The following is a 16,781-nucleotide window of genomic DNA, read 5'->3' as shown; positions in this document are numbered from 1 at the left end:
AGTGAAATACAGAAAGGAAATTTAGAAAACAAACACACCCATTAAATCATCTTATATGTCTCACAATTACCAGCTGAATTTACACCTGGAAATTTGCAGAGATTCACCTTTCGTTTCACCTACCTTTCTCTCAGCAAAGAATACCTAATCAGACATCTGCCAAATATCAAGACTTATTTAACATGATAACCAGCTTACCTGAAAGTCCTGATCATCAATTCCAAACCTCTCTCTCAAATTACGAAAAACCATTGGACAATATTCTTTGAATTTGAAATGGCTTGGCATGTTTTCTCTGAAAAAGAGATTTGATACTCAGTAAGGAATTGCATATAGAGGTAGTCCTAAACTTGCAACTATTTGTTTATTGGTCATTTGAAGTTATGATGGTGCTGAAAGAATGATTTACAACCAGTTCTTGCACTTGTGGCTGTCACATCATTCCACATAATCAAAATCCTGATCCTGCCAATTGGCATGTATTTAGGATGGCTGCAGTGTCTCAGGGACACACGGTTACCAATTCCAACCTTTCCAGCTAGCTTCCAACAAACTCAATGGGAGAAACTCATTTGCTTAATGATTGTAGTAAAAAAAAGTTGGCAAAATTAAGCAGGACTCAGTTGATGACTGCATTATTTAATGATGAAAGCCCTATTCATCTGTGTGCACCCCTAATCGAATCAATGTTTATTTTTCATACACCAGTCTCCAAAGCATGGCTTTAAGTAAGTAAGTAAGTAAACTTTTATTTATAACCCGCGCCCTTTCCTAAACAGGACTCGGGGCGGTGTACAGACATATTAAAAACCATGTAGATACAAAATATAAATGTGCATAAATATATAAACATATAAACATATAAATATATAAAACTGAGGAGGTAGAATGTGCTGTACCAAATTTAAATTAAAGTACAAATATAATTAAAATTCCCCTTAAAAATTACACAGTAAGATGTTTGCCAGGAGGTTAAAAATGGGACTATACATCAGTCAAGCCAGCTAATTGGAACAGGTCTTAAGCTTCTGTCGGAAGGAGTGGAGGTCGTTAGTAGTTCTAATATCGGGGGGGAGGTCATTCCAGAGGGTTGGGCCCATCACAGAGAAGGCTCTACTCCTAGGCCCGCCCGCTGGCACTGCTTGGCGGATGGCACCTGGAGGAGTCCCTCCCTGTGAGAGCGGATTGGTCGCGAGGATGTGTGAGGTAAGATGCGATCCCGCAGGTAACTAGGTCCCATGCCATGGAGCGCTTTGAAGATAGTAACCAACACCTTGAAACGCACCCGAAAAACCACAGGCAGCCAGTGCAGCTCGCGCAGGAGTGGTGTTATATGGGAGTATCTTGTCCCTCCCATGATGGCCCGCGCGGCCGCATTCTGAACTAGCTGTAGTCTTCGGGTGCATCTCAAGGGGAGCCCCATGTAGAGAGCATTGCAGTAGTCCAGGCGAGACGTCACCAGCGCATGAGTGACTGTGCGTAAGGCGTCCCGATCCAATAGGGGGCGCAATTGGCGCACCAGGCGAACCTGGTGGAACGCCCCCCTCGCCACGGCTGCCACATGGTCATCCATCGACAGCCGGGTATCAAGGAGGACGCCCAAGTTGTGTGCCCGTTCCACAGGGGGCAGTTGTTCGCCCCCTATGGCCAGCGATGGCATCCACTGGTTGAATCGGGGCGCCGGTAGCCACAGCCACTCAGTCTTGGAGGGGTTGAGTCTGAGTCTGTTGTCAGCCATCCAGACCCGGATGGCTTCCAAACACCGGGACATCATTTCGACGGCCTCGTTGGGGTGGTTTGGGGTGGAAATGTACAGCTGGGTGTCATCAGCGTACAGATGGCATCCAACCCCCAAACCACAGATGATCTCACCCAGCGGCTTCATGTATGTATTGAACAGGAGGGGCGAGGGAACCGACCCCTGTGGCACCCAAGTGAGTGGCCTCAGGGTCGATCTCTGCTCCCCCGTCAACACACACTGCATCCGGTCGGAGAGGTAGGAGCAGAACCACCGCAGAACGGTGCCCCCCACTCCCACCTCCTCCAGCCGGCGCAATAAGATACCATGGTCGATGGTATCGAAAGCCGCTGATAGATCTAATAGGACCAGGATAGAGGAGCAACCCCTATCTCTGGCCCTCCAGAGATCATCTACCAACGCGACCAAGGCCGTCTCCGTGCTGTGACCGGGTCGGAAGCCGGACTGGCGCGGGTCTAGATAGTCAGTTTCCTCCAGGTGATGTGGGAACTGTTGTGCCACCACACTCTCTACAACCTTCGCTAAAAAGGGAAGGTTGGAGACGGGACGATAATTGGCTAGCTCCACCGGATCCAGGGAAGGCCTCTTGAGCCTCTTTCAAGGCGGCCGGCAATGACCCCTCCTCAAGTGAAGCGTTCACCAGACCCAGGAGCCAGCCTTGTGTAACTTCCCAGGATGCCAGTACAAGCCAGGAGGGACACGGGTCCAATAAACATGTGGTGGCTCGCAGTCGCCCACGCAACCTGTCCAAATCCTAGGGGGCAACAGAGTCAAACTCCTCCCAGCGTGGTGTCTCAGGACTTGCTTCCGACGTCTCCCCTGGTCCACTGAAGGGGGCCCACCCACTCCAGATCTGAGCGATTTTGTCCTGCAGATATTCCCCAAACTCCTCTGCTCTACCCTGCAAAGGGGCTTCCCGCGGCCTTTGAGATAAGAGGGAGCGAGTCACCCGAAACAGGGCGGCAGGGCGGTTATCTGCGGACGCAATGAGAGCGGCACAGTATCTACGTTTGGCCACTCTCAGTGCCACAAGGTAGGTCCGTAAATAGGCTCTTACCTGTGTTCGGTCAGATTCGGAGCGTGAGGACCTTCACCTGCTTTCTAGGTGTCTCTTGTGGCGTTTCATCACCCTCAGCTCCTTGGTGAACCAAGGAGCCAGGGTGGTTCGTTGCCGCAGGAGAGGCCGCAAAGGCGCTACCCGGTCCAAGGCCCCAGCAGCCGCCCTATTCCAAGCGGCCACTAGGTCCTCCGTCCGGGAGCGGGTCAGGGCTACAGGAAGTGGCCCAAGCTCTGTCTGGAACCTATCCGGTTCCATCAGTCGCCTGGGGCAGAACCATCTGGGACAATCAGGTTCCGTCTCCCCGCGGTGGGGGATAGCACCGGGGAAGTCGAGCCGGAGAGATGAGTGATCTGACCATGACAGGGGTGTGATAGCTAGATCCCCTATTCCCAGATCACTCGTCCACTGTCCAGAGACAAAAACAAGGTCCAGTGTGTGCCCACCTTCGTGTGTGGGGCCCTGAATTAATTGGGTCAGGTCCATGGCTGTCATGGAAGCCATGAACTCCCAAGCCACCTCGGATGCTTCGCCTGTCGATGGCAGGTTGAAATCCCCCATAACCACAAGTTTGGGGGTATCAACCGCCGTCTCCGCGATCAGCTCGAGGAGCTCAGGCAGGGCCGCTGATGCATAGCGAGGAGCCAAGTATACAATCAGCAAGCCCAGCTGCCTCCCTGGGCCCCATTTCACACCAAGGGACTCACACCCGGAGATCTGTGGCACAGTGAACTCCTTCGGTTCCAGACTCTCCCGTATGATTACCGCCACCCCACCACCCTTACCCAGGGCCCGCGGCTGATGAAATGCATGGTAACCTGGCGGGCACATCTCCACGAGGGGCAAACCACCCTCGTGGCCCAACCAGGTCTCTGTTATCCCTGCAAGGTCCGGCTCCCCCTCTGAGATCAACTCATTAATGAGGGGGGCCTTGTTAACAATGGACCTTGCATTGCAGAGCATCAGCCTCAGGCCCTGGCTCTGTAGGTCCTGGCCACCTAGGCTGCGGGGGTTGGTACGAGCGACCGGGCGTGTCCAGCAGCCACGGTCTCCCAACCGACTACGAGATTTTGTTCGGTCCTCGCACCCACCCCTCCCCACGACCGTTTATTCATTTGTTGAAAACTAATTTAAAGTTAACACGTACCATTCTTTTAGAAGATCACATGACACAATTCAATAATCAACTAATCCTGCTCCACCCCCCAGTGTATTCTGCCAAGCGATCCCCCTCCACAGAGCCTTTAAGAATATTCAGTTCCAGGCAGTGGTCATCTGTCTGACTGCTAAACCTGCCTAATTTAATTTTGAATCCTTAGATTTTCTTCTGTACAAAGGTTCTGCTAAGGCAGAGTCCCCAACCTCTAGACCACAGTGCACTACTGTGCCTCTCTCACCCTGCACAGCTAAACCAGAAATGTTTGAGACTGTTATTCTAAGGTATTTTATTTTATTTTATTTATTTAGGTTTGTCAAGCATATATGAGAAAACAAGTATGACTATAACATATAAATATATAAGTTATAAGCAGGTATACATATATACATAAGAAATGAGTACAAATAAATGGAAACAATAGGACAGGGACAGTAGGCACGGCCCCTTTACAGACCTCTTAGGAATGGGGTGAGGTCCATGGTAGACAATTTAAGGTTAAAGTTTTAGAGATTTGAGGATGTAACAACAGAGTTGGGTAGCGCATTCCAGGCATTGACGACTATGTTGCTGAAGTCTTATTTTATGCAATCGAGCTTGGAGTGATTTACTTTGAGTTTGTATCTATTGTTTGCCTGTGTATTATTGCGGTTGAAGCTGAAGGAGTCATTGATAGGTAGGATGTTGCAGCAGACAATTTTGTGCACTAAGCTTAGGTCAGACCGTAGGCATCCTTGAGTTTAAATCCCCATTAATTATTACTGATGCTGCTAGCCATTTATCTAAACAAGTAAGGATAAAATTCTCTATGTGTACCCAAGTGGCATTGGTCTGAATGTATGCTTTAAAAGAAAGAATAAAAATGTTAAAAAACAAAATTTCAACTTGATTGGAAGAAAGCAGAGACCAGTACAAGGTTTCAAGTAAGACACACTTATGTTGCAAAGTTGTGCTGACTGAAGTCATAATACACCCCTGGGTCTCCCTCCTGTATTACTTGGGGTGGCAAAATAGAGTTGACCCAGTAGCTATCCAGTTCCACCTCTGATATAGCCCAAGATTCTTAAAGAAAAAGCATGTAAAATTGTGATAGATAATCGAAGAAGCGTCGGTCTTTTGATGGTGCAAACCAGCAATATTCCAAGTTAACAAGGAAATTGCATCATCACTCAAAAACAGTCAAATGGCTTGATTTTTATTTTGGCAGGCCAATGACCTGAGATTGTTGTGTTGAACTGAAGAACCAGTGGGGAACGACCAGGCTTCCTCTAAACATTGGCTTGTCTCATGAAAATTCTGTAACTATTCCAGGGAATCTTGTTCTGAGAAAATGAAATTAGTACAGTCCAATATACTCTATGTTGTAGGTTCTTCAGCAATACCGGGTGGCGTATTGATAGCTCTTGCTATATTCTGCTCTGTACAATTGAATTGGCAAGAGGTCTGCTTCTAGCCCCTTGCTTGTTACTTATAGACCCAATTGCATGTCTTGGTGTGTTTAAGAACTCCTCCTCAGCTAAAATGGAGGTCTGGGTCAGCCCAAGAATCCCTACTGGTTCATAAGGATCTGTGGAGTTATGGAAGGGGGATAATATCAGGCCATTCCATTCTCCATTGAGGGGAGACAATACCCACAGTTAGAGAAACAAGGCCTATCAAAGGCTTAGCTATGACCATGGTATCAATAGACTGCTTTCCTCAGATTTTCTAACTTGTGCAGTATATTATCTTGTTGGAACTTTGCTAAGGAGCCAAAACTATTGATAAGGCTAGCTTCAATTATATCTGGAGAATGTTCATTTAGTAAATTTGACTCCCACTGTCTTGCTTTCTCAAATCTGAGGATGATGCGGTGGCTGCCTCGGAGGCATCCAGGAACTGATTTCAGATGATTGTTTGACGTAGGCGACATAGAATTGAACAGAAATTAATCTTTCTGTCACAAAAGACCCCATGGATAAGATTTGAATGTGCTTTGTTCTTAAATAACATCAGTGGAATGGTAAATTGTTTGAACATAGAAGAATCCACTTATGGTTTAAGATGCTTGGGAGTTATTCAACAGCACACAGATTTATCTGTGTTTTGGCTATAAAGAAGTTGGCCTAGAGAAATTACTATTGTTTTCCAAAAAGGTTTGAACTAGAAATATTCTTCTGTTGCACTGGGGAGCTTCAACATGTGTGAAGCCCATCCTCTTCATTTTGTCAAATTTTACAGCAGTGGTTCCCAACCTGTGGGTCGTGACCCCTTTGGGGGGTCGAACGACCCTTTCACAGGGGTCACCTGAGACCATTGGAAAACACATATTTTTGAAAAAATACGGAAAACATAAAATAATGTTATGGTTGGGGATCACCACAACATGAGGAACTGTATTAAATAGTCGCAACATTAGGAAGGTTGAGACCCACTGTTTTACAGTGATATTAGAGTAAACATTTCGGTACTGTAACATTTTCTCGGATTATTTTACGTTTCATTGTTTGTTCTTTAACAGACACATGCCTCTGATAACAAGATTAGATGGACCAATTGTATCAGCATTGATATGCATGAAAAGTCCAGTTTCATGCTTTTGAATAGAAGCCTCAACATTATATTTCAGCATCTTCTGTCCATATTTTATAACTGAGAGACGCTCGAATATTAAGATCACAATTTTAGTAGTGAACAGGTATTGGGTTTGCCATGAACTTTACCGGATTTTCTCAGGGAGCCTTATTTTGGTTTTTATTTTTAAGCTTATTCTTAGTTCCCCTGAGACTAATCACAATGAGAGTTCATGAGGGAGTCCTGATTCCCATTTAGTTCTTCCCTCGCAGATAAGGAATGCTGTGACAGCTGTTGTTTTTCTATTTCTGTTTGAAGATCCCATTCTAAGGCACCAGATTTGTTTGAAATAAAAAGAACAGTTGTTTACTTAAAAGATCCTTTTCTTGCGAAATGTTCTTCTATCTGTGGTTGTTTGGCTGATTTCTGTAAAGGGAAAGAGCTGGGCTCTCATATCATTTCTTTTTCCCATATCATTCAAGTCCACAATAAGTCCTTTATCTGTGCCTTTGCCTTCACATTCATCTCATCCAAACATTGTAACTTGAATTAAAGAGAAAGTCCCGTTAAAAATTGCTAAAAACTAACAATACGGTTAAACAGGAAGGGGCTAAAAGAAATCGTGTTATGGGGCTAATAACTCTGATCCCCCCACAGTCCCAATTATGGTTGTAAGTTGAAAATTAACTATAGCCGTGATGGTGAATCTATTGCACACGTGCCAGAGGTGGCATGCAGAGCCCTCTCTGCTGACACGCGTGCCGTCGCCCCAGGTCAGATCTCCGTGGCGTTTCTTTCATGAGCTTCTGTTTCCCTGCAAAAGACGAAACAGAAGCTCACAAAATAAAAAGATCTTACTTCTTGCCACGCTGCCAGTGTTAGGATACCTCGCCTCCTGCCTGCCAGCTGGTCTTCGGGTCTCTGCGGCACATGCATGCACCTTTCAGTTTGGGCACTCGGTGTCTAAAAGTTTGCCATCACTGATCTTTAGTGATTAACATATAGCCATATTCTTTCATATCTTTCAGATCAAGCATACACCCAAACACAATTGCAATTATTATTATTTAGAAGCTTGCAAAATTGCTTTTTCCTAAAGATCTTTACACTACAATTCCAGATGTCACATTTTGCTCAATTTGCTGCCAATTTTCAACCAAGGAAAGATGGACTTAAAACTATTCTCAGAGATTTGTACAAGGGAGTCTCAGGTGATATAGGAGACATTACTGGAATAATTGGAATAGATATGCAGGTAGAGATCTCTTCTTTACAAGAGTCAATTTAGTTAAGACAAAATGAATTCTAGATATTCAGTAGCATAAATTAGCAGAAAATTTCAAAACTTTAAGGGCACAAAGAACTGGATTACAGAATACTCAATGATTCACGATCAAGTTATTAAAGCAACCATCTCTTTTTTTAAAGCTTACATGAGTATCTGCTTAAAAGAGGTCCAGTATGTTCCAAAACATTTATTTGGAATTATTCTTGAACTGTGCATAGTCCTATTGTGCATTTCTGCTCTGCTAGTCAAGCAATTCTCCATAAATCGCAGAATTTGCATCTAACTTCAGAAAAATATTTTCTTCCATTCCATGGATATAAGTCTCTGATATAATTTGCCCCCTTCAGCTCTAATCATTCTTTAAACCTTTATAACTGCAAGACTAATCCAACATTAATATATATGACACTGAATTAATAGAATATTTCACTTGTGCAGTTCCAATTCTAATGATTGTGTGCATATGGAATACATCATTCCTGTGCTTCTATTTCCTAAATACTTCCAGAAGTAACCTGTATTTGATTTAGCAAATCCTCAATAGCTTTTTTGTTAAGTAATAGATAAGTAATTTGACTTAGCAAATCTTCAATAGGTATAACAATCAATTTTTAAATTAGCTATAACTTTTCAAACTACAGAATTCCCAAACATTAACAGCACCATTAACCTCTACCTCTTAGAATATTTTAAAATGAATTAATAGCATCCTTTTAAAGTCATGTAAACATCAAGTCAAACTGTAGAACTATACTGAGGAGTACTATTAGTTGATGCATACTAATGGAGATTCTCTTAGACCAGAGCTGAAACTTTGTGAAAATTTAGCTTCGAAGCAACCTTTTGGAGAAGTAATAACTTCCAGGACATCAGGCCTACAAAGGAGGTTAAGCACATTGCTTTCTTCACTCCTTTGGAATTCCTCCTCTTCCACCTTTCAATTTCTTTTGGGTTCCAGGTAGAAAAAAATATAATGAAAAACCAACTGCACAATAGAACTGCTGTTATTCTTACTGCGTTTCCCTGAAAATACAACATGTCCTAATACTAAGCCCAATCGGGCTTTTCAGCACATGGGTTAAAATAACTCCCCCCAAATAACCCCCCCAAAAAAACTACTTAAATGCATGCGCGACGTGAGATGGCAGGCTTTTCGGAAGTGTATCAAACCCGAAAGTTAGGAGTAATTTGGGGGGGGGGGCGTGGGTGAGGAGAAAGGAGAGGGTTGTGATTTTTTATGTGTTTAAATGTGTCACATTTTGCACCCAAGTCTCCTTCAGCCCCATGTTGGATGGTTGCAGTGAATTGGGGGTGGAGTTCGGGTAGGCCCCTCGGTTGCCCTCCAATACATCCAGTTGGGAGAAGTGGGGGAGGAAACTTGCCCCCAAAGATTGGCAGGGCTCTGGAGAAGCGACGCGTTGCGCCCAGCCCATCACATGTCATCCGGTGGTCACACAACAGAAGGAAGGAAACCCAACATCCCTGCCACTCCCCACCCCCCTCTATCTCTCTTTCCCACTCCACGTGGCCCCTAAAGTTCTCAGGACACTGCCTGGCAAGGTGCGGTGCTCCCTTTTGGCAGCTGGACTGCCTTTCTACCTTTTTGTTAAGCATGCCCGAACAGCCACCAAAGTCGCTCACCCTTTCCTTTCCTCCAGGCGCCTTTTGGAAAGTACTGCTCCCACAGAGGGACAGGTAAAGGGAGGAGGAGGAGGCTGTGCGAGTGGAGAAGCTTGGAGGTTAAAGGAGGAGGGGAGAGGCGCTGAGAAAGTCAAAGCCCTCCCTTCCTCCTTCCCTCTTTTTCTTCAGCAGTCTTTCCCTCCACCCCAAGCATCCCACCCGCCTCATCTCCACCCTGTCCAGCTGGCATAGCTCTGCTTTTTGCAAAGAAAAGAGAAGGAGGAGGGAAAATGCTCCTTGTAAGATATTGAATATCCCATTAAGCTGCGCTTCCCCCCCCACACTTTCCCTTCCCTTCTTCTCCTGCCCTTCTCTCTCTCTCTCTCTCTCTCTCTCTCTCTCTCTCTCTCTCTCTCTCTCTCTCTCTCTCTTTCTTTCTTTTGATGAGCCCCGCAAAGTCCAAGCCATCACAGCCAGCCAGTCCCGTTTGCTTGGCAGTGCCATTTTTCGGAAACTGAAGCAGAGTCTTGCGGCCTGGTCCATTCCCTGCCCCCCCCCCCCCGATAATAAGGCCACAGCCATATTTCGGGGGTCAAAAGAAAAGAAGACCCTGTCTTCTTGGGGAATCATGGTAGCATATTTTTAAAAACCCAACTCAGAGAATCAAAATTAAGTAAAAATGTATTTATTTCAATTGAAAAATATAAAACAAAACAGAAGTTGGCATAACTTACTTATTGAAAAGGTGGTTGTCCACTTTTATCTTTGAATATGCTTTGAAGTCATCTGGCATCAGCATAATAGGGATTTGAACATGGCTCAGTTCATTGATCTACAAAGAAGACAAAAAGGAAATTAAAAAAAAATGAAATATGAGAAGAAATTAATTTCTTCCTGCCTCAGTTGGAAAACATGAAGACCTCCAGATGTTGACTTTCTAACCATCATGAATACTAGTCATATTTTACAGAACACACAATTCATGAAATCCTTCATCTTAAAACAAACCAATTACAGAGAATATGTGAAAATTATTCCATAGTTGATGTGCTATAAACTGTAAAATATATTTATCTCAGTTTAGAAATCAGATTTTCCAAAAATTACTGCAGAAGAAGTTTAAGCACAAGGAAAGTATGAAGTATTAGTATTATATTTATTAGCATATTTTTAATGTCTGAATTAAATTTGAATTTGTTGTATTCATCTATGGCTGTTTAATATGCCATTTAATATTTTCTTGCTAATAATAAAATTCCCTCCAAATGTACAATGCTTTTTTTCAGCAATTATTAAATTACAGATAGCATTACTTACTACAGGGAGACAACATAGAATCTACAACAATGGAGACAGGCACAGCAAGGCAATCTCTTGACTTGTCTTTGTTCTCAGGCAATGTTCAAAAGCAATGCTTCTTTAATTTAAGAATATCAAACAGAAAATAGAAAAAGAATCAATTGTTTCCAGATTTTTGTGACTGGCTTCAAGGAACCAGCCAGTATTGAGGCTTTCTGTGCCAAAAGCAAAAAATGGTTTAGCATCATCTGCTACTTACAGAATCAAATAGCATGAAAACAATAGTTAACTTGTGTAATAACAGTGACACAAATGAAAATAAATGGTTTCCCCAGAAAGAAGACCCCCACATTTTTGCAAGGAAAAAGCTTATATAATATAATAAAACAAAATCCATGCTTTTCCTAGTGGAAAGTTATTTTATAAAAGCATGTAGAAGAACCATTGTTCAAGTTAAAAAACACAACATCTAGACTCACAACATGGAGTTAGTCCCTGTGGTCTTGAAATCAAATCATCAGGTAGCATCTGAAAGGCTTTTGCTAAAACCTTCGATAGCTGCCAATGACTCACACCATATAAAGCAATTTAAAGCTGGCTAAAATCTGCTCTGTGATATCTTGGATATATCTGAATGATAGTACAATTATAAGCCTTGTGATACTTTAAAAACTCTTTAAAGATCCCTTTGCTTAATCCCAAAATTATTAAATGATATCTTTTTAAAATTATAATAATTTGTAGGGAAGGATACAATATGCTATGACATGTGGGCTTATCTTCTAGAATATATATTCAGATGTCATAACATATTTCCATATTAGACATTATAACTTCTGCATTAGAGAGATAGAATGTGTCTTTTTTTACATTTTAAACATAAATCAAGATTCATATTTAAAAATAAATTAAGATTAATTGCCAAGGGCCAAGATTTCACAAAATGACGAAATACACATTGTGACATCATTATGCAAACTCCATTCCTTTTTTAGAAAGGAAAATGTCTGCCATTGTAATGCATATACAAACAGGTGTATGTTTGTTTCATGATGCACCTCCATCTAAGTCAGGGGTGTCAAACTCAAGGCACGGGGTGCTTAGATCTGGCCCATGTGACTGCCCTGGAAACAGCAAAGGACTGGCCTGTGGTGACTCTGCCAGCGAAAAAGGAGGTCAGGAGGGCCGCACACGGGTCCTCTCAAGCTCCATTTTCACTGGCAGAGGGTTACAGGAAGCTGTCGCAACCAAAAATGGAACTCAGGAGCCAATTTTCTCTGGTAGAATGCTCAAGTCACCACAGGTTCCCCCGACATGAGTGATATTGAGTTGGCCATGGCCACCCTAGCCACAGCCACTCTTCCCCCCAAGGTCAAACACAAACCTGATGCAGCCCTCAATGTAATTGAATTTGACACACCTGATCTAGGCTTAGATCATTTTAGAACACTAGATTTAAAAGTTAACATATTTTGATTAAAAAAACATTGGCATGAACTCATCACAGCAGCCTTGCTTACCACATGCTTGCTGTAAATTATGAGATTTGGAATCTCCACATACCTACAATCAATCCATACCTGAATTCCTATTTGGAAAGATTTTACTTTGTTTAAAAGTGGTGATATTGTCCTAGTTAACATAAAAATATCAAGCCTGAAATTTCTCCATTAAAATATTGTCAATAGGGGCTTCACCTGTCATCCAGGTAACTTCTGGGATCCTCAAAAGTTATATCCTTTCCTTTTTTTTCTTGCATTTTATTATACATAATGGTAACCTCACTTGATAAAACTTTGAAAATCCACTTCAACAAAGCATAAAGTGAGAACTGACATTTCTGATATCAAAATGAACCTGTAAATTAAAGTCTTCTTCAATTTGATCTCAGTTACTGCTGACTCCATGATTATTGCTACAATAATTTTCATGGAATTAGTACAGAAGTTTTATCTTTTTTGCTTACCAGTTATATACTTCTGATTTTTCTTGGTTTTCACTATCTAAGTACTAAACAGGGCAACTCTGTTTAAGGGTAATTAACATTAATCATTAGCTATAAATCCATACCAAGCCAATTAACTGCATTAAAAAAGCATCTACACTCACCTATTTCCTATTGTTTTCTGCCTTAGTGAACCTACCACACTGAGGCAGCTTCAAGCAGTCATCATTTCGCTATGCCTTCCTCAGTAAAATGTGTTTCTAGAAATACTCTAATCTCATTGTGTGACTTCCCTAACTATCATAAAATGGACATACTGTTACTATGGCAAAATAACCGAGCATTATTCATATTGGCACACTTAATTGTACTACTTCCTTTTTTGAGGGGAAAGTTTGTCCATCAGGCAAAAGCCAAGATGTAGGGCATCAACATATAATTGAGATATTTTTTTCCTGCCTGAGAGAAGAGATGCTACCGCTCCTGCTTATGTACATACAGATTCTCTTTCTGTCTAAATCATCAGATAATTGTTCTCCTCATTTCCATCATGCATTATAATAATACTGTGGGGACCATTTTCAGAAAATGGCTAACTTGATTCTACTGGCTTTTCACCTCCCACCAAGAGAAACAATTTTTATCTCCCCTTATCTAGATTACTCAGAACAGCAACACTTGGTGGCAACTCCAACACTGGGCCAAAAGTAAAGGCCTGGGTCTCAACTTCAATTTTACCACTGCCACTGTCATGGGCCATGGGAAATAACACAATGGCCCCCATGACCCAGCAGTCCCCAAGCTCTATCGCACACTGCTTACCTTCTGTTTGTGTTGACGGGCTCCTAAAGTTTACCTGAGGCTACTTTGGGTTACATAAGGCCTTTGTTCTTGAAGTAAGCTTTGGAGAATGCTTTTTCTGAAATCTCTAAAGCCTCCAAAAACTGCATGAGAATGTGGCCCTCTTTGCAACTCCCATTCTCACACAGCCTCCGCAGCTTTTGAAAATCATGTAAGATCAGTGTCTACTTTCAATAGTTGTCAGGTGTTGTGAACACTAATGTATTACCCAAAATGTCATGTGGTGTCATGGATTCATCATCACTGTATTGTGGTAATTAGAACCAGTCAAGAAAACTTTGCTCTGAATCGTTTTGATATGAAGCAATGTTGACTAATCAATTGGAATTGTTTGTGGTATGTATGTGTGCCTTCGAGTCAATGTTGATGACTGTCTGGGCTAGTTACTGCAGTTTACTTGGCAAGGTTTTTCAGATGCAGTTTGCCATTTTTTTCTTCCAAGGACTGACAGCTCAATGTCACCTTATTGGCTTTTTGACTATGGCAGGACTAGGACTCATACTCTCCCAATTTCTAATCTGGAACATTAACCACTACATGAAACTGGTTCTTGCTTTCGCAGCTAGATTTTAAAAATGCCTAACATTAGAATAGTTCAAAAGGGAGAAAGGGAAAGACAAGACTACAATTTAATCTGATTATGAGGAAAAATTCTATAATGCTGCCAAATGATATAAAACAGGATAGTACTGTACTTCCTGTGCATTTCAAAATTTGTTCTAGGAATTATTTTGCAATAATTGTCACAGCTCTAGAGAAGTATTTTTCAAACTCAATAACTTTAAGATGCCTGGACTTTAACTCTCAGTTTTCCTCAGTCCACACCTCTTAAGAGCTGCCAAGTTTGAAAAACACTATTAATAACCCAAAATATGCTGCATATGAGTACTCATCCTATATTTCCTTCTGTTTGGAGACCTTTTGCTTGGAAACCCCATTTCTAAATTAGCAGTTGAGAAAGTTATTTTAGTTTGAAAAAGCAACTGAAAACTGATAGTTAGCTTAGGGGGCAAAGTAAGCCCTACACAATATTCACAAAGATAAAGGAATTATTTCAATTATTGAACAATCTTAAAAAATATCTATTTTGCTTAGGTACCAACTTTTATATTTTAGGCATTTAAAGTTTTTCTTTTTCTTTTTCTGGATTATTTAAAAGTTATACAAGAGACAGTTCAATTGAGGCATCTTAAACATTTGGCAAATGAGTACATCTTAGAATAAAGTATCTTCTGTGATACAGTCCTTTTTTCCCTCTTAGAAAGTAAGTTACAAATGACTTTAAATTTTAGTATCTCAAGAATAAAAGCACAAACAAAATGTATTAGTAGAAAAATTCTGTATTAAAATAGTTCCATATTTTTAAAATCCAAACTTAAATATTTTTTTAAAAAATGAAATGTAGTAATATTTGAATGATTGTAATTATAAGATGGCAATATTTAAACTACCTGTTATTGTTATATGCTATATGTTAGAAATGTGTAATTAATCCTAATATGTTGTAGGTATTTCCATTGAATATTTTGATGCAAAGTTATACTGATTGCACTATGGCTAATTATTTTTATATATGGTAAGAAAAATGGAAAAGAAAGCTTCCAATAGATCTTTTCATACTATTTTACAAAAAAATAATGTTTATGTGGTTTCAATTACCAAATGAAACAATTGATATTAAAAAGAAGTTTTAAAAAGAAGTAAGATTATTCCAATCTTAACAGAGTAACAGAGTTAGAAAGGACCTTGGTGGTGTTCTAATCCAAATCTTAGTCTAAATATTACGAATGAGAAAACGAATGGGAAGAAAAGAAGAATCCAAAATTGTCCTTAAGAAAGATGATAACTACAAAATGTTATGTCTGGATAACTAATAAACTTTGTCACAGAGTTTCTTCATGTACAACATTTTATCTGTGCAGTCATTTGAACTAGTCATTGTTTTTTGGGGTTATTTTTGTATTTTATAACACATACTCTTCTAGTTTTTAAAATTTGGGTCCTGGTATAAATACTGAAACTACCATTAATTTGATCAATATTTTTAATATAAAGAATGGTTGCTGGAATTGCATATGTCTAGTTTAATGAAAAGAAGAACTTGGGGTGACATGATAGCAGTGTTCCAATATCTCAGGGGCTGCCACAAAGAAGAGGGAGTCAAACTATTCTCTAAAGCAGTGTTTTTCAACCTTGGCCTTCCTGAAGATGCGTGGACTTCAACTCCCAGAATTCCCCAGCCAGCTTTGCTGGCTGGGGGATTCTGGGAGTTGAAGTCCACACATCTTCAGGTAAGCCAAGGTTGAAAAACACTGCTCTAAAGCACCTGAGAGTAGGACAAGAAGCAATGGGTGAAAACTAATCATGGAGAGAAGCAACTTAGAACTAAGGAGAACTTTCCTGACAGAACAATTAATCAGTCGAACAATTTGCCTCTAGAAGTTGTGAATGCTGTAAAATTAGAAATTTTTAAGAAGATATTTTCTGAAGTGGTGTACGGTTTCTTGCCTAAGTAGGGAGTTGGACTAGAAGACCTCCAAGGTCCCTTCCAACTCTGTTATTCTATTCTATTCTAATTCTAACTCTAATTCTTATTATATTCTATTCCTAATGCTCAGTTTCTAAGATATTCTGGTATATATTGAAAAACTTCTTCTGAGTGGGAAAATAAGTTTTTCTATTTCATCTCAGTTTTTATGAAGTAGTTAAAATCTTCTTTAGAAAGGCAAGTTTCTTTAATTATTATAAAACTAGAATGCAAAATTAAATAAACAGAACAATTTTACATCTCATTTCCTTCTTTTATGAGCTGCAAGGTTTGTACATTACTTTTGCCATAATCAGTCATAACATTTCAACTCATTCCACTAAAGAACCCAGACGTCTGAAAATGCCTTTTTTATTCCAGCTAAATATTTTTATCTTCCAAATGAATCAATGTCAGTAGAACAAGAGAATTAAACATTCTAAGATAGTTTCCCATCTCTCGAGACTGCAATATCCAATCTTGAAAAGCAACCATTTTGTAGCCTATTCCATTCCCCCCCTCCCTCATGATATTATCAATACAGGTAGTCCTTGATTTAAACAGTTTGTTTATTGATTGCTTAGTTACAACGCCACTGAAAAAAGTGGCTTATGGCCATTTTTCACACTTACAACCATTGCAGCATCCCCTGATCACGTGATCAAAATTCAGATGCTTGGCAACTCACTCATACTTATGACAGTTGCAATGTCCCA

General features: G+C 40.9%; 1 protein-coding gene across 1 annotated transcript in view; it reads right to left on the bottom strand.

Moving 5' to 3' along the window:
• Window positions 1-16,781, bottom strand: part of PIP4K2A (phosphatidylinositol-5-phosphate 4-kinase type 2 alpha) — an 86,376-nt gene that overhangs the window by 53,701 nt on the left and 15,894 nt on the right. Inside the window, exons 2-3 of the mRNA XM_081933425.1 lie at window positions 10,168-10,265; window positions 199-295 (exon numbers count right to left, since the gene is read on the bottom strand). Of these exons, the coding sequence (XP_081789551.1) occupies window positions 199-295; window positions 10,168-10,265 (195 nt within the window). The remainder of the gene's footprint in view (window positions 1-198; window positions 296-10,167; window positions 10,266-16,781) is intronic.

This window comes from Natrix helvetica, assembly GCF_964273705.1.
Source record: "Natrix helvetica genome assembly, chromosome: Z".
Classification (NCBI taxonomy): Eukaryota; Metazoa; Chordata; class Lepidosauria; order Squamata; family Natricidae; genus Natrix; species Natrix helvetica.
Note: the sequence above shows the minus strand (reverse complement) of the source record. Positions and strands in the feature narration are given on the sequence as shown.